Source organism: Pimephales promelas, chromosome 3, assembly GCF_988280905.1.
Source record: "Pimephales promelas chromosome 3, fPimPro1.hap1.1, whole genome shotgun sequence".
NCBI lineage: Eukaryota > Metazoa > Chordata > Actinopteri > Cypriniformes > Leuciscidae > Pimephales > Pimephales promelas.
Window position 1 is genome coordinate 10,663,395 of NC_142771.1, and position 23,895 is coordinate 10,687,289.

Consider the following 23,895-nt stretch of genomic DNA (forward strand, 5'->3'; position numbering starts at 1 on the left):
TGTAAATTCATTTTGACGGTTCCCCATTCACCCAAATAGCCTTCAAGAGTAAATTTCCCTCACATAGACCTTCAGTTTGGCTTTCACCCACTTATTTCAACGAAAACACCTGTAGGACTCCGATACTGCTCTGGAATGGACGTGAGCAGAGGGAAAAGAAACCAAAACCACACACACACACACGCACAAACATCTCACATTTACGCACAAGATCGCTCACACTGTTGTGATGTCAGAAAGCCAAACCAACTCTTATTATATTCCCGCCACTCTGCGCATGTCACTCAAGACTTTTGGACTACGGCCTGAAAAGCACTTAGTGCTACAGAGTCGATACACCTTACGGGTTACACCGAGAGTAACAAGGTGCATGCGAGTGCAGGCAGAAGTCAGAAGAAAACTCCCTGCTGATTTTAACAAGAAGCCCCACAGAGGAAGGCTTTGTGGAGTCACAGAGCTAATTGAGCTTGCGAGACTCACTTGATTTCCTCCAGAACGTTGTTGCTGTCATGTCCATGGTTTTTATTTAGGCGTTTTTGATTTTATTTAAAAAGCGCAGTACGATATGCCAATTTATTGTCAGCTGAGTGATAACGCTGAGAGGATGCTTGCCAGTGAATTATTATATTGATATTCCATTAGCGTGAGAGCATAATTGAATCTGACTGGAAACGTGCTACTGCAGTACGTTTACAGTACGTAAACCACTTCCAACGGCGGTTCCTCGCTGTTATAACTTATTTCCACAAATGTGTGTTTCTAGAATGCAGCGTTTCCACACTGGGCTCTTTGTCGCCTGCGTCCAGAGTTGCTTTTGCAACTTGCGACCCCTGAGTGGTTTCATCTCAAAGGCTTGGGTTTCTGTCTCTCAGGGGCCGGGAGCGTATGCGTCGTTGGAGGTTGAATGTTGAAAGCACGATGTGAGCATTTCTCCGAAACGGCCCACTGCACACACAGACAAAGACTGAATGAACCCTCCACCTGGATTGTGCACCAGTCAGAATTGAATTCTGAAAGACTTTTACATTACAATTCCTCTAAAATACCTCTATTTGAATCGAAATGCAAACGTGGTGCAGATTTAAACTGTATGTCACACTGTGTGGCTGTAATGAGCACACTAAGACAAAATAGGCAGTTTTCTAATAACAATCTTCACTGAATAACATAATACTAAGACGACACGGAACACAACTGAGGAAACTAAGGACTCATAAGAACTAAACAGAAACGGGTGTGTAATTAGGAACTATGGAAACTAATAGGGAACACAGACAGGCAAACAGGAAAAACCAAACACCATAACCTTTATAATGTGATTCGAGTTTGAATACAGTAAAGTTAAACTGAAACTCTTCTGTGTTATTAGTAATATGTTTTATTGAATTACTTCTAAACATATCGTTATACACGCAACATATGGAGTATATTTCCAGAAACATTATATAATACTGTATTAATAATCAAACGTCTTGTAGACATTTGTATTTAGTGTGTTCATTAAATTAATATTAGTTTGTTGACCATGGTGAGGTGTTAAATGCTTTATATTTATATTTATTAAGTTAACTTTCATTAATATTTTTATTTTACTTTTGACGTTGTATGGCAAAAAATGTGTTTTTGTATTTTTGGTAGGGGTTGTTTTTACATTATTGACCTTAATTTTGGGAAATATCTATAATTAGTTGGAAAAAGCAAAACAAGATGCAGGTTTGTAATTAAAATCCAATTTAATAAATAAATTAAATACAAATTAAAATATTTATTATCTGTAAAAAATATTTTTTCATGATTTGTAATCACAACATTTTTTTTCTTTTGTCAAATCAACTTAAATAATTTATGTAGTTCAGATAACATAACATTTTGAGTTTCTGGTGATTAAATCAATTTCCTTCATTGTATTAACTCCAGGTTACTTAATTTTTTAAGTTAAACCAACAATTTTTTACAGTGTGTGTATATATATACTGTGTATAATTATTTTATTTAAATACACACACATGTTTGTATATATTTAAGATATATATATATATATATATATATATATATATATATATATATATATATATATGTACGAATATATATACACATATATAGTTGCAATTTAAATAATTCAAGCCCCTCGGAGACTATAGTAATTAAAAATATAGGCTTTTCTAAAGATACAGAGTTTTAAAATAGAAAAATAAATCTGTTTTTAAGTCACATATTTGTATGCTATGGTGCAAAGCCTTTGGAAACTCTATAATAAAGCTGAATCAGCATGTGCTGTTACACATTTAGCCCTTGCAAGTGCTAAAGTTGAGTTGCAAACATGGCCAAGTTTAAAGGGTTCTCATAAAAGCTATAGGGAGCAAACTGTTTTATTACATCAAGAAGTCTATATGGCTTGAAGAAGATTTCCAAAACACTGAAAGTTTGTAGAGACACAGCGGGCAGCCTTATTCATAAGTTTCAAACTTATTTTATCAGAAAACATTTGAGGGTGTTGAAGAAAAAGCGCAGTATAATTAAGGGGAATACAATATTTGATCAGAGCAACTGAGAAAAAAATAACTAAAAATGACTGCCAAAGATCTGCAAGATGAGGAAAAAAACAAAGTATAAAGAAGAACACTAGACAAGCTATACTCAAAGTCATTTGGATAGACCTGTGGGGTTCTGGAAGAATGTTTTATGGAGTAATGTAACCAAACTGGACCTTTTTAGGACCCATGGATCAGCGGTATCCAAAAGGTATGGTCAAACAATCTTCATGGTCAAACACGGAGGTGCTCCAGTCATGCTGTTGGGTGCTTTGTTGTCGCAGGAAGTGGAAATCTTGACTGTATAAAGGACATCACACATTCTTTGAAGTATCAAGCCATTTTGGCAAAGATTGTGATGCAGAGACTGAAGCTTGATGATCAATGGACTTTCCTGATGTCTTTTTTCAGGGATCTGTCGAAGAACGTTTTTGAGTGGCCTGTACAGTCTTCAGGTTTACATCTCATGGAAAATATTTGGTGGAAATACTGTATGAAGCAAGCAGTGGTATTGTGAAAACCTAAGATTGTCAGTGATCTGCTTTTTAAAGTGAGGAATTGCAGTAGAGAGGAGACTGAAGCTTCTAAACACTTGCAGTGTTTCTCGGACATTATAAAGAATAAAAGATTCTGCACAAAGTTTGACTTTTGGGGGGGGTTGAATAATTTTGAACATGATTGTTTAGAGCTAATTTGATCAACTTTATGTTCTCAGAATCTCTCAAATGAGTATTAATAATTTTTTTATAATAGTTTACTGATGCCTTTATTGAATTGTTTACGTAACATTTTGTTCTTTGCAGCAAAATGTCTTGCAGGTCAAGAGGGTTGAATAATTTGATAAGTTGATTGCAACTGTGTGTGTGTGTGTACTGTGTATATATATATATATATATATATTAGGGCTGTCAAATGATTAATCGCATGCAAAATAAAAGTTTGTGTTTACATAATATATGTGGGTGCACTGTGTATAATTATTTTATATAAATACGCACACATGTTTGTATATATTTAAGAAATATTTTCATGTATATACTGTATATAGATTTAGATACAATTTATATTATATATAAATCTAAATATTTTATATATAAATAAAAAATCTTAAATATACATTAGGGGTGGCACGGTTCACAAAACCCACGGTTCGGTTTGTATCACGGTTTTAGGGTCACGGTTTTCGGTTCTGTACGGTTCTTGTTATTTTTCTTTTAATCTTTAACACTCCAGAAATGTACTTCAGCATGTGATATATATAATTATCCACACTTTAGGATACAGTATTAAAAAATATATATATTATATTCATGCAATCATGCACAAACTGAATTTGACTCTTTGACTTTTAGCACATTTTGGGACTATCTCAGAGGAAAGCTAGGTGAGATTTAGATACAGCAAGAGAGAAGAAATTGACATGCTTTTTGTTTATTTGGCAAAAAAAGGAGAATGTGTATCACTATCTCTACAAGAACTTGTGCATTTTTATCACATAAATCTTATTTACACAAAAAAATTAACTTTCATGTATCAACTGCTAACTTCAAAATTCTATCTTTTAAAAGAAAAAGAGAGGAACTCTTAAAACACTGTCTTTTAAATGTCAATATACATGAAACCTCATTGCCTATAGATAATTAAGCTATAGCAATAGCAAAGGCCATAAACATAAAGTGAAATTGAAATTCAACCTCAAAACAAAAACAGTATCAACAATGCTTCTATTCCCAAAATGTGAGGGTACTTTTTTCCACTTTTTTGGGTTTGGAAACGTATGACTGAAGCTCTTATCTATACATAAAGTGCCACTGTAGTTAAATTAAAATATCATAACATGAAATCCAAAATGTTCCCACACACCGGACTTATACCATAGACTTATACGACGCTGGCGCATCCTCCAACTCCCTCATCTCTCCCACTTGCCATTTCTCCGCGTGCCGTGACCTGCAGCGCTCCATACTCCACTTTTACTGGCTTGTTTATTAACTTGAACCGGCGCTGCACAGACAGAGCGATCGGTAATGACATCAAATACCGCGAAAGTGATGAATGCATACGGAGCCGACTCGCGCTAGATTGATGTTATTCACCGATCGCTCTCTGCAGCGCCGGTCCAAGTCGAACAAGTTTATGTCGCGCGAAAAGAAAACACACGTCACATACGGGCACGAGGTTACATTGCGCATGCGTCGAACCGTGAGACGCACACGCGCTCCGAACCGAGACAAGCGAACCGAACGGTTCGGGTGTTTTTTCATGTACCGTGCCACCCCTAATATACATGCATGTGTGTGTATTTATATATATATATATATATATATATATACAAAATAATTATACACACTGCAATCACATGTATTATGTAAACACAAACTTTGGATGCGATTAATCGCGATTAATATATATATATATATGTTTACATTTATATTTGCATTTCATAACTTAATTTTTTTAAATACTTAGAATGCGTTTTTTTTTTGTCTGTTTTTTTCCATTTCTTTTATCTAAATCTGTCGATCAGTTGAAGAAAAAAATATTCTAGGTGTTAAGAGATACAAAGAACATATCATTATAAAAATGAATAATCTAAGGTTGTGTTTTACTACAAATCTTGTGTGAAGTTAATGAAATTCCTCTGTTGAATTTATTTAAATAGAATTCCTCATCCCACTGTATAATTACACGTAGACTTTGTGTGGGGCGTGTGGCTGATTTAATTCAAAATTCACATTCTGAAATAATTGAAAAGGAGCCAGTTCTGACTTTTGCCCAAGACAAGTACACAAGAAAGACGAAACGAGTGAGAAAGTGGAGGCCATTTTATATCCTGCGGTCTGTGGCCAGATGCTAAAACGCCAATGAAAGTCTTTAAAGAGCTAATAAAGAACAATCACAGAGGTGTCATAAAGCCAGTGAGTAAAGAGTGGGCTCAGTTGCTTAGCAGTAGCACCTTAAAGAAAAAATCGTTATCCAGCCACTTTAGAAATTGCTTTATTCTGTGGATTTTCTGCAATTTTTATTGTTTGCTTCCTCATTATTGAATGCGGCAGAAGATTGAATGTCTGGTGTCAAAGCAGCCAAACGTCTGGATGAAGAAACACCACAGGTGTTGCATCTGATAATGCATTGCAAATGAATAATTGACACTGTTGTTTGTTTGTGGCGCACAGAATCCTGGATTTCAGGAGAGTTCCCCCGGTGGCCGGCAGGTTGGTGAACATGACACGGGAGATCCGAGACGTGACCCGTGACAAAAAGCTCTGGCGGACATTCTTCGTTTCCCCAGGTATGAGTGGCTTCCGCGTGCCCTTTTCTTCTATCCCATCACGCCACACTCCTTCCCCCCTCCTGATTGTTGGCTTCTCACGCATATAGAGTTCAGCAAAGCGTCAGAAACCGCATCATGCTAAAAGTATGCAATTCCCTGCCAAATCCTCAAAACAATTCGCACTTCTGAGCACGAAGTAAGCCTGTTTTATGACAAACTTCCAGATGCCTATGTTGAGTTGAAGTGTTTATCATTCGTGCTAGCGTCAACGTTAGCATTACAACTGCATATTCAGCTTAAATCCATCACAAATAACTATTAGCAACCCCTAGCCAAGATGCTAGGCTAATTGCAGCCTTTAATTGGGGAGTAACAAGCAAGTTTGGCAACTAAATTACCGACATTTAGATGATGTAAGTGTTCGGATGAGGCTCACAGATTGGCCATATTCTTTCTCTGCGGGGCTATCATTAGCATTCTGCCTCCACTTTTCATGACAAATGTGTTTTTGTGGGAAGGAGTGAAAGGGCTCCTCTTCCCCCGGGGAGCCGTGTCAGGAAACATTTGAAAAAGGCGTTATACACAATGATTCATCATTGGCTAAACAGCAGCGTTTAATGAGCCCTTGGTGAATCCGAGCGTTTCAGATCACTGACATCCTTCATCGCATAAAGGCACATCTGGAGAAGTCACCTATTTCAAAAACATGCTCTACAAACTGGATTATCACTACAAACAAAAATTGTCATAGTTGCTTTCAAATGTGTTTAGGGTATGATGCTATACAAATGCATGTGTTTTCCTACCACGCTAGATATGTTTATGTGGCTATTACTTAGGGCGTCTGCTTTCCGTTATTTATATATAAGACTGATTAAGAAACATGGAGTGAAGCAAAAATACAGAGCAGGATGTGTCTCAAACAAGTCAACTTGAAGAAAGAGTTCATCTAAACTGGCTTAAATTGGCTTTTATAGGGAGGGGAGTCCTTATTTAGGGTGAATGGTCATCATTTAAATGACTTAATGTGTTTTTACACCAAAGAGGCTCGTTTTCCAGTATTAATGTGTAAGGTTGGGTTGAGTACATATTTAAACAGAGAGAAATACTTTACAAAGCAAGGGCAAAATGTATGAAATTGAACATGTTTGAAAATATTGGTTGGCAAATATCTTTTAAAACAAAAAAAAAATGTTGATTTAAAGGGCAAGTTCGGTATTTTACAATTAAAGCCCTGTTTTAAGATCATTTTTGATGAAATAGAATGGTTAAAAGATAAGTTCCCTTTTGAAAAAACTTTTGCTGATAATTTACTCACCCCCATGTCATCCAAGATGTCCATGTCTTTCTTTCCTCAGTCGAAAAGAAATGAAGGTTTTTGATGAAAACATTCCAGGATTTTTCTCCATATAATGCATTTCAATGGAAACCAAACGGTACAAGGTCGAAAAGACGACCTCAGATGCAGCTTCAAATGTCTTTAAACGACACCAGACGATGAATAAGGGTCTTATCATGTGAAACGATCGGTTATTTCAAAGCTTATTCCAAAAATGTAACTTTTCTAAGGACAAATGCTAGGCTTGCTCTATTCTGTGAGGCGCGTTTGTAACGTCACGTAATACGTAATTACGTTCAAAAGGTCACGGGCGACGTAGCCGGAAGTACAGAATCAAAATAGTCCGACATCGTTGTTTTACCTTTTAATAACTTTTTTGTAAACGGCGTTTGAGTTAGTTTGCACGTTCAACCTATGCGTTTAACTTGTAAACACTCTGACTCTGTACTTCCGGCTACGTCGCCCGTGACCTTTTGAACGTAATTGCGTAATACGTGACGTTACAAACGCGCCTCACAGAATAGAGCAAGGCTAGCATTTGTCCTTAGAAAAGTTACATTTTTGGAATAAGTTTTAAAATAACCGATCGTTTCGCAGGATAAGACCCTTATTCATCGTCTGGTGTCGTTTAAAGACATTTGAAGCTGCATCTGAAACTGTTATTAACTGTCTTTTCGACCTTGGACTGTCCGGTTCCCATTGAAGTCCATTATATGGAGAAAAATCCTGGAACGTTTTCATCAAAAACCTTAATTTCTTTTCGACTGAGGAAAGAAAGACATGGACATCTTGGATGACATGGGGGTGAGTAAATTATCAGCAAAAGTTTTTTTTCAAAAGTGAACTAAAGATTGTTTTTTAGACAAATGCTGCTGTCCCGAGAATTTTCGGATTCTAGTGGTAGCACCCTCCCCCCCACCTCTACAATGGTTGCATTGGTGCACAGGAACAATCCTTCATAAAACATATACAACTTTAGTTTACAAAGACGTAAAACTCACTGTGCGACCTCTGACATATATAGCATTTGTAAGTTGCTTTGGACAAAAGTGTCAGCTAAATTAATAAATGTAAAATGTAAAAATGTAAACAACATGTGTGACACTGAAAAGTGTTACCGAGAGTACATGTACTGTTTTGAGTCTGTGTTTATCAGTTTGCCACATTACTAACATACGTGGCAAGTGATCATATATCACGGACATGCAGAATGTATAAAGAAAGATATAGTTATTTTCCTACGAAATCAATGAATGGTTAATATTGATGATTTGAAACATGAATTAGGCCAACTAGATTATTTTCTTTGTTTATGTTTTTTCGCAACTGGATGCAATCTCAGGGCCTGTTTACACGAGAACGCTCGCGGGTGAAAACGTAAAAATATTTTATCGGATGTGCCTTTCGTTTACACGGCGACAGCGTTTTTGAGGATTAAAAACGCAAATAAGTGAAACCACCCTCCAGAGTGGAAATCTTAAAAATGCTCCACCGCTGCGCTCCCGTGTAAACGTTAAAAACGCAAAAGTTTGCTTGACAGTGAAGGTTGTACGCAGGCGCGTAGACTTGATGTTGTTCTAGTATGCACTCCTAGCCACCTGAAGTGCATACTACATTGAATTTCAAACACTTTTGCGTCACCATTTGCACGCGGATTTCACACACAAAACGCTCGTCTAAACGCAGAATAAAAAGTGATGATGCAACGCCACTTTTGCGTTTTCTCTTCACGGAAAATCGTTTCCGTGTAAACATAGCCTAAAAGATAAGATTATTTATGCATTACAAATCAATGCATCAGTGAGAAACAGCTGCTTCACATTATATATAAAACTTGAGTTAAATATCTGGGGAGTCCGAAAAACGTGTAAGTTCAAACCCCGTAATGAGCAGTCAATAAGCTATTACCATTGAAGACACTTAACCCCATCTTACACCAGAGGGACTTTCCCTCACTTTTGAGACCCCAAGAAGGTTTTTTTCTCTTTCCTAAGACCCTTTTGTTCCTCACCTCTGCAGCGAACAACATCTGCTTCTACGGCGAGTGCTCGTACTACTGCTCCACAGAACATGCCCTGTGTGGGAAGCCCGACCAGATCGAGGGCTCCCTGGCCGCATTTCTTCCTGACTTGGCACTGGCTAAGCGCAAGACCTGGAGGAACCCCTGGCGCCGTTCCTACCACAAACGCAAGAAAGCCGAGTAAGCTCTTTTTCTCCGCTTTATCTCAGGTCTCCACGCACCACCCCATATCTTCATTAAACTACAGTCTGGCTTTATCAGCAAAAAAGACTCACTTACTCTCTGAGAAATCCTATCTGTGCAGTAAAACAATGGGCCATCCTGTTTGAGATGGAAGTTGTACTCCAGTCGGGTTATTTTACGAGAAGGGGCAAAATGCAGATCAAATTTAAAGGTGAAGTGGGTTTCTTAGAGGTTTTCTCTGTTGTAAGGTGGGAAGTGGATCCGGATTATTGTGATGAAGTCAAACAGACTCCTCCGTATGACCAAGGCACACGACTTCTGGAAATCATGGACATGACTATCTTTGACTTTCTAATGGGTGAGTGTTGCAGTTTTGAATTGAATATTTTTGTATAGACTCATAAAGTCTTGGATCAATTTGAATTGACTTCCATGCAGGAAAAAGAGACACCTTTTGTGACAACATGCCCCAAATAATAACCTGTTCATTTTGTCTCCAAGTTGTGTAATAATCAGCCAATCACATTGCTTAAAGGAGTAGTTCACTTTTGGAAAAACTTTTTCTGATAATTTACTCACCCCCATGTCATCCAAGATGTCCATGTCTTTCTTTCTTCAGTTGAAAAGTAATTAAGGTTTTTGATGAAAACATTCCAGGATTTTTCTCCATATAATGGACTTTACTGGGAACCAAATGGTTCAAGGTCCAAAAGACACTTTCAGTTCAAAGGGTTTTAAATAATTCCAGACGATGAATAAGGGTCTTATTAAGCGAAACGATCGCTCATTTAATAAGTAAATAACAAAGTTTAAGATTTAAAAGCTCAAATTGGTGCCTTGCTCTGTTCTGTGATGAGCATTCGAGACTCTCATGTTCGAACACGTTCATCAAAATGAACAAATCTTTTTTGTGTCATTTGGTTCATTCAACGAACGAAATGAACGAATTGACTCGGAAAAAGATTTGTTCATTTTAATGAACGAGTTACCCATTTGGTTACCAGTAAAGAGCGTTATATGGAGAAAATCCTGGAATGTTTTCATCAAAAACCTTAATTTCTTTTCGACTGAAGAAAGAGAGACATGGACATCTCGGATGACATGGGGGTGAGTAAATTATCAGTAAAAGTTGTTTTTTTTTTTGTTTGTTTTTTTAAAGTGAACTACTTCTTTAATATGGTCTATGAACTTTATGAAAGACTAATTTTCTGCCTTAGTGTAAATGTAAATAAATAGGGAATTGTGCTTGTACTGGAGGAAAATTATATGATCAATAAGTTATGACAACATGTGTTTTTACATTGCTTTATCCAATCAAAAAGTTATACAATATTCAAGTCAGTTTAATGTAATTGAAGTTGAAATGACTGAAACGTCCATGTTGATTGTACTTAAAATTTGTACGGCAATTTTGTTTTATTTTATTTTTTTTTGTTAAGTCACAGTTAAAAACACACAAAGTCAAACTGTATGATAAAAAAGTCCCATTGTGAGATTTAAAAAAAAAAATACATTTTGGAAGTGCAGTCACATTGCTAGATTTATAAAGTCATGTCTCAAGATAAAAAAATACATTTACCAGATATTAAGTTGCTTTATGAGATATGAAGTCACATTGCAAAATAAAAAAAATGTACACAGTGAGATTTATTTTTAAATAAAGTCACATTTTGCGATAAAGTCACACTGCGAAAACAAATCACATTTGAGTGATATACAGTCACTATGAAATTGAAAAAGTCACATTGTGAGATATAGTCACCTTACAAGATAAAAAAAAAGTATATAAGTGTATATAAAGTCAGATTGTAAGATGTGAAGTCACACATTTATAAAACAATGTCTCTAAAATGATATTTACAATTTTGAGATACAGTCAAGTAAAGTTACATCTTTGTTGTAAATTTTGAAAAAATAACATACAACTTACCCTAAACATAACCTTAATATTAAGCAAGTACATTTTATTCATTAATATTACTCTGCATCTCACAGTCGTAACTTTATAGAGTATCTTTCAGTGTGACTTTAGGTTTACACTTTATGTTAAAGTGTCCTTGTGTTTTGAGAAATAAAGTCCCGAATGCTAGATATGAAGTCAGAATTGTGGGATGTAAAGGTTCCAGTAGTGATCAGACTGTGGGTGGTCTCTGGGTGCGTCATCTGAGGTTTAGAGTCGTCTTCAGCGAGGCTGTTTTGGTGGGACTTCCCCTGTTCATCATAAGTCCATGCTGCTTTTCTGTGGGGATATTGTGTGAACAAATTCATTCAGCCCTGGTTGTGTGTGGATAAATACACTGGGTGTGTCTCAATCAGCTCACTAGTTCAGTAGTCTGATCAGGGCACTGATCAGGGTGTCAGCCATTTTAAGGGCTGTCACAATCACAAAAATGATGCGCAATAGAAGATTTGAAAAGATTTTTTTTTTTATTATTATTATATGTCAGCATAAACACATCGCTAGACAGGTTGTGAACACATCTAGTCAACATTTATAATGAATATTCGGCTGAAATGTTATAAGGATATGTAACAAAACAATGTGTTTATTAAACAGCATAACAGATAATATCAAAAATATATAGGTTTTACAACATTGTATATAGTCATGTCGCCGGAAATTTAATAATCACTGTCCCAGTGTAGTGAACCAGGGTCCTTACTCTATTATACACGAAATAATGATTCAGGAATATAGGGAGCTTGTGTCACGATACGTACACACAAACAGGTAAGATACAAGAGGAGTTGTATTGGGTAATCCGTGACCATAAATCCAGATTGGCAAAAGGTCAAAATCCATGTGAGGGCAGTCCAAAACAAACAGATTGGAACAGATCTCCATTTAAACAAGGATCCCATGACAAACACTAAACAGGCAGGGTATTTATACACACAAAACTAACAATCAACAATGAACTGTGATGAGAGCAGACAAGGATTGTGGGAAATGCAGTTTCTAATGTGGGGAAGAGGACCTCTAGTGGTGAACCAGGGAAACACAAACCAGACACTGTGACGAAACGCACCCATAGAAACTGATTCAAGTGTTTACTTATTAGTCATTCAGACAACTAAAATGATCAACTGTAAATCTGGACGTTATGATTTAACCCCTTAGATAGCGCATTATGGGTTGTATTCAATATTTTATTTGACATCAGCCTTTTATGGCTCATATAGTATGATATAGTGACAATATAAAGCTCACATTTAAGGAGGAAAAACAAGGCCCAAACTAAGCAAAAATATGCAATTTGGTCCAGATACTGATATTTATGTGACCAAAAAGTAAGATGAAATGATAGCTTGTAATGTAAATCATTGAGATTTACAACACCGCATGCAGTAAATGTGATCATGTTGATAATAGTGTGCTCTATAGAGATAACTTAAAAGTGCGATGGACTTCCTTTTATCAGTAATGAACATTCAATTATTTCAGGTTCTACATCCCATGTCAGTCCTCCCTGATTTCACTCTCTCCATTTTTAAATTCAACAGGCAACATGGATCGTCACCATTACGAGACTTTTGAGAAGTTTGGAAATGAGACTTTCATTATTCATTTGGACAACGGCAGAGGGTAAGCCGCCTTTATTAATGTGTAACGTCCTTCACACCTCGCTCATCATGACTCCACACAGTGGCACTTCCTTTTTTATACTGAAACCATGGAAACAGCGTGTTTCTATCTTAAGAGCTTGTGAATATATAGATGTGGATTGGAAGGTCCGATTTTTATGGTGTCGTGTCTTAGGGTGTGTGTGTATGAAGTCACACAGGTGCTCAAACAGATAAAGGATTTTGATTAAACTGACATTCTGTTTTTTTTTTTATTCTCTGCATTGTTGCTGAAACAAGCCACAGAGTTATGTTCAAGCTTTGGTGATCAAAGATGAATTTTAAGGGATACAATTATTGACTATAGGGGGTACAAAATAAACAAATCTCCCAGTTCTTCTTAAACTTAGAATTTATTCACTGAATGGAATGTTTTTGTAAACTTAATTGCATAATAATTGCAATAGTTTGATTTTTTTTTTTTTTGTAGCCCACTAAGTAGTACATAATTACATCTTTACATAACTCATAATTACTTCTATTGTCTTTTGAATATGGTTACAGATACTGACAAGCATTTATGGTGAACTAAAATGTACTTGAATGTCATTTTAATGGAAACTTGTATATCATGTATAAACATTTATGTAATTACACATTTTTAATGATGAGGTTGCAATTCAGTATATTTAAACTATATTAACTTTAAACTGTCGAAAATACACTACAGTAAAAATTATAATCAAGCACTCTTTAGTATGCAAGTCAACACGTCAAAATAAGTGTACTTCTTTAAAGCGCGACAGGAGATTATTAAAATAATTTAAAATATACTTTAAATTCAAACTTTTAAAGGTGCAGTATGTAAAATTGACAACTAGTGGTTGAAATAGGCACTGCAGTCCAAATTCAAAATATTGGAGAGGGTTGTTTCTCCCTCCTCCTCAGACTCAGGTTGCCAGATAGCGGATATGTAACAGGAATGAGCACAACTGACAATGAATAGTGACGAGCCTTATGGTGCGTTCACACCGGACGCGAATGATTTCAATGTTAAGTCAATGCAAAGAAGCGTTACGCGCGTAAAAATTTCCTGCGGCGCGAATGAGGTGTAGAGCACGGTGCGGAAGATTCGAATACGCCTCATTCGCGTGTCAACTTCGCACGAATTGAGCGTCTGGCGCGTTAAGCGCGAATGATTTAGTTAGTGCTATTTGTGCATTCACGCGTTTGACGCGAGTTGAAAAATCTGAACTTTGGCGTGAATTCGCGCCGCGTTAACCAATCAGGAGCCTAGCTGCTTGCTCACTTGGTGAAGTATCTGGATGCTTCAATAAATTGTTTTGTAATATGACTAAATGCATGGTGGGATTATGCACAACAAAGCAAATGTTTTATCACTTAAAACATTATTTCTATATACGAGACATGTTCATTTTGTATTGAATGTTATTCATTCCATATCAAGATTATATGAAATATTATTATGATGAAAAGACAACCAACATACATGTGCATAAGTTCGTGTCTGGACGTGAGAGAGAAAATAATCACAGGACAGGTTTTTCAACTTTTGGATTTATCATCAAAACAAAAATAAATGACAGCTAGATTAGATGGGTGAGGGCGAGGGTGATCCTCACTCTGATGCGGGACAACAGGTCATCAAACTGGGCGCTGACAGCAGCCGTCATCCAGGCGCAGCTCCTGGAGCGAGCAAATGGTGAAACTCGCCAAACGGTTCACCTCCGAAGGGTCCGGTGGACACAAATATACGGCAACGATGATCCCCACGTCGCTGTTCTGCCCTCCAGAGTAAATACAGAGCGGTAACTCTCTTGATGAATGCTCGGTCGACATAAAAACAATGGCCGCCAACGGATTTTGATTCGTACATTTCGCTTCAAATTTTTTTTTTTTACGCGCGTCAGTTTCACTCTTGACACGCGAATTAACACATAGTGGTCAAGCGTCAAACTAGACGCGTCAGGCGCAAATTTGACACGCTATTCGCGTTCGGTGTGAACGCAGCATTACACTGTACAGTAAGTTGACGAGTTGATTTATCCATGTTTTAATAAGGCCCCAATCATAAGGCTTTTTAGATGGATGCCAAGGTTTTTTAGCTCGGGTAGAATCTGCAATCTGTGACCTAGTATCTTTACTGGCTTCAATGGCTTTTACTGTGTTTTCCACCAACTACCGTAGCAACCCAGGTGTCGAAATACTATTGGGTAAATTGGCAGTGGGCGGAGTCACACATAAAAATAAAATAAAACAGACATTCCCGACACAAAACTCACATTTAAAGTTGAATAACTGTCTGTAGCATTGTTTGAGTGTGTGAACTTAGCATGTTCCCTAAATATCTGCAAACATATGGAATTTTCAGTGAAAAAAAGTGAAAAAATACATACACAGCACCTAAAAAAATGCGATTTTTAAAAGTAAAACAGTCATGAAAGTGTGCTGTCTTTATGTAAACTTACGTGGCCTTTATATATCTAACATTATCTGCAAGTACAGTGTTTTTTTCTTTGTAGATTTGAAGTACACTACAAGTGCACAAGCGCAAGAATGAAGGTCACTTCACCATTTAAAAATATAAAATACCAGACATTCGACTTCTGTTTCAGATTTGGAAAGCATTCACATGATGAAATGTCCATCCTGGTCCCGTTGACTCAGTGCTGCAGGTAAGATTGTTTTTCTCCTCTTTGAGACATCTCTTGAATTGAGGCAATATAGCTTCCCAACCGAGAGAGTGACTGCAGTGCAGTAATTCACTATAGCACTGACACAAACACATCCTGCTGTCTGCTGTGCTCTGTTACTGCAGCTATATCCTTTATTGCACATTTACATTTATTTCCTTTGGCTGATGTTTTCTTGCAAGAACAATCTCTAAATGGTTGCAAAAAAAAACAATGGCACACCAATTTGCATACTTCTACTGTGTAAGCTGGTTATGCTATAGACCACTTTGGTTGATAACAATTTGTAAACTGTGAGCATGTGGCTCAGTTTAATATTCCAATTAATATCCCCGTTCACACAGAACAAGTTTTTGCATCACACTGCACTACTTTTTTTATTGATGGATGTTATTGGCCTTATAAAAAAATGCATCTTTGCAATAGTTGTAGTAGTAGTTTGAGAAGTACATTCTACTGTACCATAGTAATACACTCACCTAAAGGATTATTAGGAAAACTGTGTCTGACCCCCTTTCGCCTTCAGAATTGCCTTAATTCTACGTGGCATTGATTCAACAAGATGCTGAAAGCATTCTTTAGAAATATTGGCCCATATTGATAGGATAGCATCTTGCAGTTGATGGAGATTTGTGGGATGTACATCCAGGGCACGAAGCTCCCGTTCCACCACATCCCAAAGATGCTCTATTGGGTTGAGATCTGATGACTGTGGGGGCCATTTTAGTACAGTGAACTCATTGTCATGTTCAAGAAACCAATTTGAAATGATTCAAGCTTTGTGACATGGTGCATTATCCTGCTGGAAGTAGCCATCAGAGGATGGGGACATGGTGGCCATAAAGGGATGGACATGGTCAGAAACAATGCTCAGGTAGGCTGTAGCATTTAAACGATGACCAATTGGCACTAAGGGGCCTAAAGTGTGCCAAGAAAACATCCCCCACACCATTACACCACCACCAGCAGCCTGCACAGTGGTAACAAGGCATGATGGATCCATGTTCTCATTCTGTTTACGCAAAATTCTGACTCTACCATCTCGGGACTCATCAGACCAAGTAACATTTTTCCAGTCTTCAACGGTCCAATTTTGGTGAGCTCTTGCAAATTGTAGCCTCTTTTTCTTATTTGTAGTGGAGATGAGTGGTACCCGGTGGGGTCTTCTGCTGTTGTAGCCCATTCGCCACAAGGTTGTGCGTGTTGTGGCTTCACAAATGCTTTGCTGCATACCTCGGTTGTAACACAGGACTGCCGCATACTGGATGTTTTTCCCTTTTCACGCCATTCTTTGTAAACCCTAGAAATGGTTGTGCGTGAAAATCCCAGTAACTGAGCAGATTGTGAAATACTCAGACCGGCCCGTCTGGCACCAACAACCATGTCACGCTCAAAATAGCTTAAATCACCTTTCTTTCCCATTCTGACATTCAGTTTGGAGTTCAGGAGATTGTCTTGACCAGGACCACACCCCTAAATGCATTGAAGCAACTGCCATGTGATTGGTTGATTAGATAATTGCATTGAGAAATTGAACTTAAAAAATGTATTAAATTAAAGGTGTTCCTAATAATTCTTTAGGTGAGTGTATATTTCTGTGAAACATTTAATTTGCTAAATGAAGCTAAAGACATGTGAGTTTCTGCGTGTATTTTCTGACTGGATTCCGCAATTCTGTACTCTACGTACTGAACACATTAGAATGCTGTAACCTCACCATAGTTGTACCTATTCTTTCTCTCTCACACACACACACAGAGTGAAGAGGTCGACGTACCTGCGGCTACAGCTGTTGGCTAAAGAGGAGTTCCAGCTGAGTTCGCTAATGGAGGAATCGCTACTGCAGGACCAGCTGGCGCCCATCCTCATTCAGCCCCACCTGGAGGCCATGGACCGTCGCTTGCGCCTGGTGCTCAAGGTGCTGGCCGACTGCGTGGAGAAAGAAGGCTTCTCATCAGTGGTGGAAAACGACCTGAACGGACAGCCCTCTTCACACCACCACCAGGCGCACGGAGGGAGGTAGTGAGGCCTGAACCTCTATCCCTGTCATTCAGTTCCCCATCATGAGCCCCACCGAGGCTTGTGCTCGAGTCACTCCCTGAATTCAGTGAATTCCACTACTAGCCACCAATGCCTCTGAGGAGTCAAACTATCCTGTGTGTAGATGCGTGATGTACAGAGACACTGCTATCAGAGGAACGCCGGGATTAAAACGATTTTTGGTTTCTGGGTGGCCAAGGCTGTTGCTCGGAGCTGAAGTACATACTTCTCTGCTGCATCCTGATTTGTTTGACGAGTCTGCTTCTATAATTTAATACATTTTGAGTTGTACAGAAGACTTTACCGAAGGGACCAAAGCTGGAACAGAGATTTATATATTCAAGTACACAACTGTTATTTACTTTGCTCATTTAGGTCTTTGACATAAGGGCACGTAAACGAGCTTTAATGACGGTGCTGCAGTGCAGTACTGCTGTGCAAGGACACTTAGACACATCCTCCTCTGTGCGTTCACAATTACACATCGTTTCCTGCCATCCGATCTAAGCCATCGTTTAAATCTCACATCGTGCCATCAAGCCTTCAGTCATTCGGCCCATTATTTAGGGAAATTCTGAGGTGAAGTGCACGCTTCATTTAAGGTTATTCAGTGGTGAAGCACATGTTTAAACATCTCCGTGGAGAAAGAGAGAATGCCGCTGATTGGTTGTTCAGGTGTCCTATTCCCGCAGTCAGTGTTTCCCATCTCAGGCCCCATGCTGATGCTATGCTAGCGGAAGTTCATAATGTTGCTAGTCGTACTTCACGCTGCACCTATCTTGTGCTTCATCTGGCAGAGTGATTTCAGCGGTAGGGCACAGGCTCGAGGGAATGAAACAAACCAATCGAACATCTAGGGGAACTGACACTGTGTCCTAACTATAGCCCTGTTTACACCTGGTATTAAAGGGATACTCCACTTTTTTTTTTGGAAATGGGTTCACTTTACAACTCCACCAGAGTTAAACTGTTTTACCGTTTTTGAATCCATTCAGCCGATCTCCGGTTCTGGCGGTACCACTTTTAGCATAGCTTAGCATACATCATTGAAGTGCACAAGACCATTAGCATTTCTCAAAAAAAATGACCGAAAAAAATGATGAATTTTTCAATATTTGAAACTTAAAAAGTTGTGATTTTCTAGGCTGATACAGCTAAGAACTATACTCTCATTCCTGCGTAATAATCAAGACACTTCACTGCCGTACTATGAGTAAAGCAGGCGTAATGATATGACGCAGCGCCTTAAAATAGGCTACCTTCCATCAACTTAACTACGCAAACTTAGTCCCGGTCACGTTAGAAGTTAGGCCTTTTCCTATTTAAAACTTGAAAAGTCCATTTTTAAATAGGAAAAATATCGAAATATCGAATATCTCTTTGGTCATTTTTTTTTTTTTTTGAGAAATGCTAATGGTCTTGTGCACTTCAATGATGTATGCTAAGCTATGCTAAAAAGTGGTAACGCCACAACCAGAGATCGATTGAATGGATTCAATAACAGTAAAGCTCAAATGTTTAACTCTGGAGGAGTTGTAAAATGAGCCTATTTCCAAAAAAAAAAAAAGTGGAGTATCCCTTTAAGATGCGTTTTGGTCAATCAGATCACAAGTAGACGAGGGAGACACATTCCTGTTTACACCTGGTGTTGTAATCCGTCTCCGTTGAAGGGAGGGTCTATAATGGGCAAGGCTTTTTATGATCTTTTGTTCTAATATTGCGAAATATGCTTGCACAATTTAGATATAAACATGAAAGGAGAGCAGGGAAAGAATCGGGACTGGTAAGACAACATTGCGCGTGTTACAGTACATATTTTCACCTACAAATACAACTAAAAATTTACGTTTACGTAAAGTTTACGCATTAAGTCAATGTGTGGAGAGTAGGCAGTCTTTTGTGGCTGTTCGATCACATTCGACTACATGAACGTTTACACTACGAAACCAATCTGGTCCAATGCGTTTTGGACTAACGTTGAAAGTGGGCAAGCTCACAATGTTTTAGACTTTGTTTACTCTTGTTTTTACTGTCGGCCACTTGTGATCAGATCGACGAAAGCAAATCTAAATACCATGTGTAAAAAGTCCATAATATCAGTTTTTGTCCTAACCAGAAGACGACAGGTGACGAGACATTTTGGTTGGTTGGTTTGTTTTTCTTTCGAGTCTGTTTCTTTTAGCGAACTAGCACTGGTCCTAAATCCTGCTCCATATAACTATATTATGCGCTCCTCCATTCATAGTCAAATATAGGTTATTCATATACTCTGATTCTCCTGTTAGGTTGCAGGTGTTGCATTGTCTATAAAGATGTCCGAGAAAGAAAATTGGGGAGGGACGTAATGGTACGCAGTGCAAGCATTTGCTGTTCTGCGATTGTTTTACATAGTGTTTCTTGAGAACCTGACTCGTTAATGCATTTTAGTAACTTATAATTGAATGTTTAGCATTAACTGTGTGCATCTCCCTGTGTGCCACCATGCGTGTGTGTTTAAACACCCATATCTATCTGCACAAAGTTAGAAGTTGGAAGAGCCATTCTATTGCACTTTTCCAAGTAAGAAATATTCAACTGCAGGTTAAAGGAAATTTATAAATGTTCTGGGGTCGGATTCACAAAAATGTTTATAAGAAACAAGGTCCCCGTCAGCATTTACTATAAAAGTAGCCAGCCAGCACATTTCAAACAAAAAGCTGAGAAAAGGGCACTTTTACTTAGTTTATGTAGAATTTCATCTTTCGCTTGTTTTTGTATCCAGAGATACTGTACTATTTGAGAAGATCCATAACAGCGCACCCCAGCTTACAGTGTTGTAGTACTCGAGACCATATTTTAATGGTCTTGGTCTTGTCATGGACTCGTGTCCATTTGGACTCGGAATTGTCTCGTACTCGAACATTTTTTTTTTTTAGGACTCGGAATTATTCCCGAGTCCACTCGAGTTCAATTAAAAATATTTTTCATGATTATTAATGTATGTTAATAAAATATTTCTTTAAATTGATTGACACGCCCAGTGATTGGTGATTTTCTAGTGCGCAACTGCGCATGACAAATTGTAATAAAATTTCTTTTAACACCACCTACTATGTGGCCTTTTTAACCTAAACTGATCATATTTTTTAAACTCTAAGTAAATTAAGTAAATAAAAGTAAATTAGGTAATCAACCCTCACTGGTCTCGGTCTTGACTCGGACTCGACCGTCTCTGGTCTCGGACTCGACTCGGACTCGAGTGAGGTGGTCTCGACTACAACACTGCTACCTTATAACAATGAAAACATCAAGGACACTCATCAATGGCAGGGAAATACTTCTTAGGAATTTTTTTAAGAATTGCACTTCTTACAAATGTCTTAGAAGTTTTCAATTATTTTCTTGTTTTTTCTTTCCTCCTTAAGAAAACCACAGGCTTTGGTGTTATCTGATTGTTTATCGGTTATTACCAAAGACAACTTTTAATGTGCCGTGTATTTTTAAAAGAGATTTTCTCGTCTGCCTCATTTCTACTCTCTCGTGAGTGAACGCATCCTGTGAATCGCATTGACTGAACGTTCCGGCTTTTTCGTGTTTTCACTGTTATACGGTAGGAGGCGCTATTACACATCTTCTGAAAAAGTACTGAATCTCCTCATCAAAACACAGGTGAGGAAGAAGCTGAAACAAGCGATATCATAGGTAATCAAAACAGCATATCAATCAAAACTTCTGTTGCCTGAATGAATGAAATGTCGACCCAGGACGAGCTTTAGGACTGTGAAGCTTTTGGGGTGTTGATGGACTCCATCTGTGTTGGTCATCGTTCTGAATCCCATCTGGATGTAATCTTTGAAAAAAACACGTGATTTTTCTCAGCTTTTTGCTCAAAAGGTTACTTTTTTTCATGAAACTGAACTGAAACTTTTTTTAATGCATGAAGCTAGAATATTTGTTTTATAGCAGAGGCTCTGTTCTTTCTTTTGATACATTGCATGTTCAAGTTATTTATACAACAAAATATTCTGGGAGGCCATAACATTTTTGTGAAAATTTGTGTGCTGGCAACTTTTTTCAAAAAAAAAAAGCTGGTGGAGAAAGAGTTAACTTTAAGAAGTTATTTACAATGATTTATAAGACGAGTTTTACATAAAAGATGTTTTCTCTTTAGAAGAATATCAGTAACCAGACAGTTTCTGGTCCCATTGACTTCCAAAATAGGAAAAAATATATGGAATATGGAAGGCAATGGGACCAGAAATGGTCTGGTTACTGATATTCTTCTAAATATCAGAAAAATCGGCTGAATGGATTCGAAAACTGTAAAACCCAACTGTTTAACTCTGGGGGAGTGGTAAAATGAGCCTATTTCCAAAAGAAAGTGGAGTATCCCTTTAAAAAAAACAAAGAATACTCTCTACTCTCTAAGAAAACAGGCTCTATTGGCGCTTTTCCATTACCAGTACCAGCTCGACTTGCCTCGCCTCGCTTTTCGCTCCGTTTTCCATTGCAGACAGTACCGCCACAAATAGTACCCGGTCATCATAGCGACACCTTTTGTTCCTTGTTGCCCCATCGGCAACCAAACAAAGGAAAGTCTGTCTGCACCTCCTCATTTGACCACAGCGTATTCTTCCGATATACATAATAATAGTAGTAAGTTTAGAAACTATCTCAGGCGAAACTATTTAAAAATGGCGGGGTTATTCTGGGTACGGCACATACAATGATGACGCAGTGAATGGTGACGATTCTCTCTGACCAATCAGCAGTCGGCATTGTTTTCACGTCACATTTTAGTACTGGCTCAGCTCGCCTTAGCTCGCCCAGAACCTCGCCGGAGGTGATACAAAAAAGTACCCGTAAGCAGGAACAGGTACAACTTTTACACAGTGGAAAACCAAATAAAGGCGAGTCGAGTCGAATCGAGCTGGTGCTGTGTAGTGGAAAAGCGGCACATGTAGAGTTCACAAACTCTTGTTATGAGCGACACCGGTGGCCGTTAAGTGAACTGCAGTAACGTATTGCTCATGCTCGCACGCGTGCACACGTAACACAAGAAACTGAACATAATTAAAGGCACGATATTCTCACAGAGAAATTATTTTTCAATTTCACGTGTTATTGAACAGTAGAGAGGCCCTCGGGAGCATATAAATGTCACAGCCTTTGGATTTTCCCGGGGTAAAACGACCCAAGTCCGAATGCTTTCATAGACAGCGTAGGAAGTCAGGGAAGGTCTCTTTTATACATTTGCGTTACAAGCTGTTCACACAGTGTCAATAAGAAAGAGATTAAAACATGAAAATTCTTACATATAGCCCTTTTGAGGAGAGTACAGAATTGTGAAGAAGAATGTTTTGTGAATCCGATCCCCTGAATAGCAAATTATTTGCTGCTTGAAAGTGGTTAGGACGTGGTGGAATGGTGATAGATCATTTTATTTTTCAGCATTAGTCACATATTTTCAACAGAAAAGTTACTATTGCATTGCTCTGTATAAAACAAGTTTTCAGTGCTCACTTATTTTGTATCGTGTAAACTACAGCCACAAAGGCAATAGAGTGCCTTTAATCTTTCTAGCAGTGGTGATCACCACTTCCAGTCTCATTCATTCACTCATATTCATGCCATAACATTGTAGGGCAAAGACATCTCTAAATGAAACCTTTTTAGTCAGTCATGTGTGTCGTATATGTTAAAAGCTCACATTGCTATTTATTGAGAGAGAGTGCATTTGTGAGGAAATCTTGTGGGGTTTCTTTGAGGTCATTATTTATAAGTCCCTGTTCCTGACAGACATTATAAAGATGATTTGATAATCTGACAATACAGCTGAATCTTTTAAGAGGGGCCACTTGTGTTATGTGTTTAACCCCAGTGCCTGTGCAATGCTCAAGAAACTTGAATGTTTTGGGATTATTGACAAACTGACCTTTTAGTGGCCCATGGCCTGGTCGCAGAGGTGTGTTTTTTTTTCTTTTCTTTTCTTGTGGGCCGTGAGGAATTACGGGATGGCCAAGGCTTCTATTAGCCAAACAGAATCAAAAACGTTCCCAATACTCTCAATGTTTTCTGTAAATATCTGTACGATAAATACAATACGTTGATCCAAGAGGCTTTTTTTTTTGGAGCAAAAAAAGAAAAAAATGCTTCAGTTTTCTTTTCATCTCTTAAGCATTGTTACTGTGAAGATCTGTTTGCAAAATGATAAAAGTGTGCAATAAATCAAGCTATGTTGTTGAACTCTT

The 23,895-nt window shown here is 37.9% G+C and overlaps 1 protein-coding gene across 1 annotated transcript in view; it reads left to right on the plus strand.

The window, feature by feature from the left end:
- Positions 1–19,069, plus strand: part of fam20ca (FAM20C golgi associated secretory pathway kinase a) — a 142,973-nt gene extending 123,904 nt beyond the window's left edge. The window contains exons 6-11 of the mRNA XM_039685628.2: positions 5,708–5,823; positions 9,164–9,344; positions 9,596–9,705; positions 12,852–12,933; positions 15,548–15,607; positions 17,384–19,069. Coding sequence (XP_039541562.2) covers positions 5,708–5,823; positions 9,164–9,344; positions 9,596–9,705; positions 12,852–12,933; positions 15,548–15,607; positions 17,384–17,648 — 814 coding nt within the window. The 3' untranslated portion in view covers positions 17,649–19,069. The remainder of the gene's footprint in view (positions 1–5,707; positions 5,824–9,163; positions 9,345–9,595; positions 9,706–12,851; positions 12,934–15,547; positions 15,608–17,383) is intronic.
- The last annotated feature ends 4,826 nt before the right edge of the window (positions 19,070–23,895 follow it).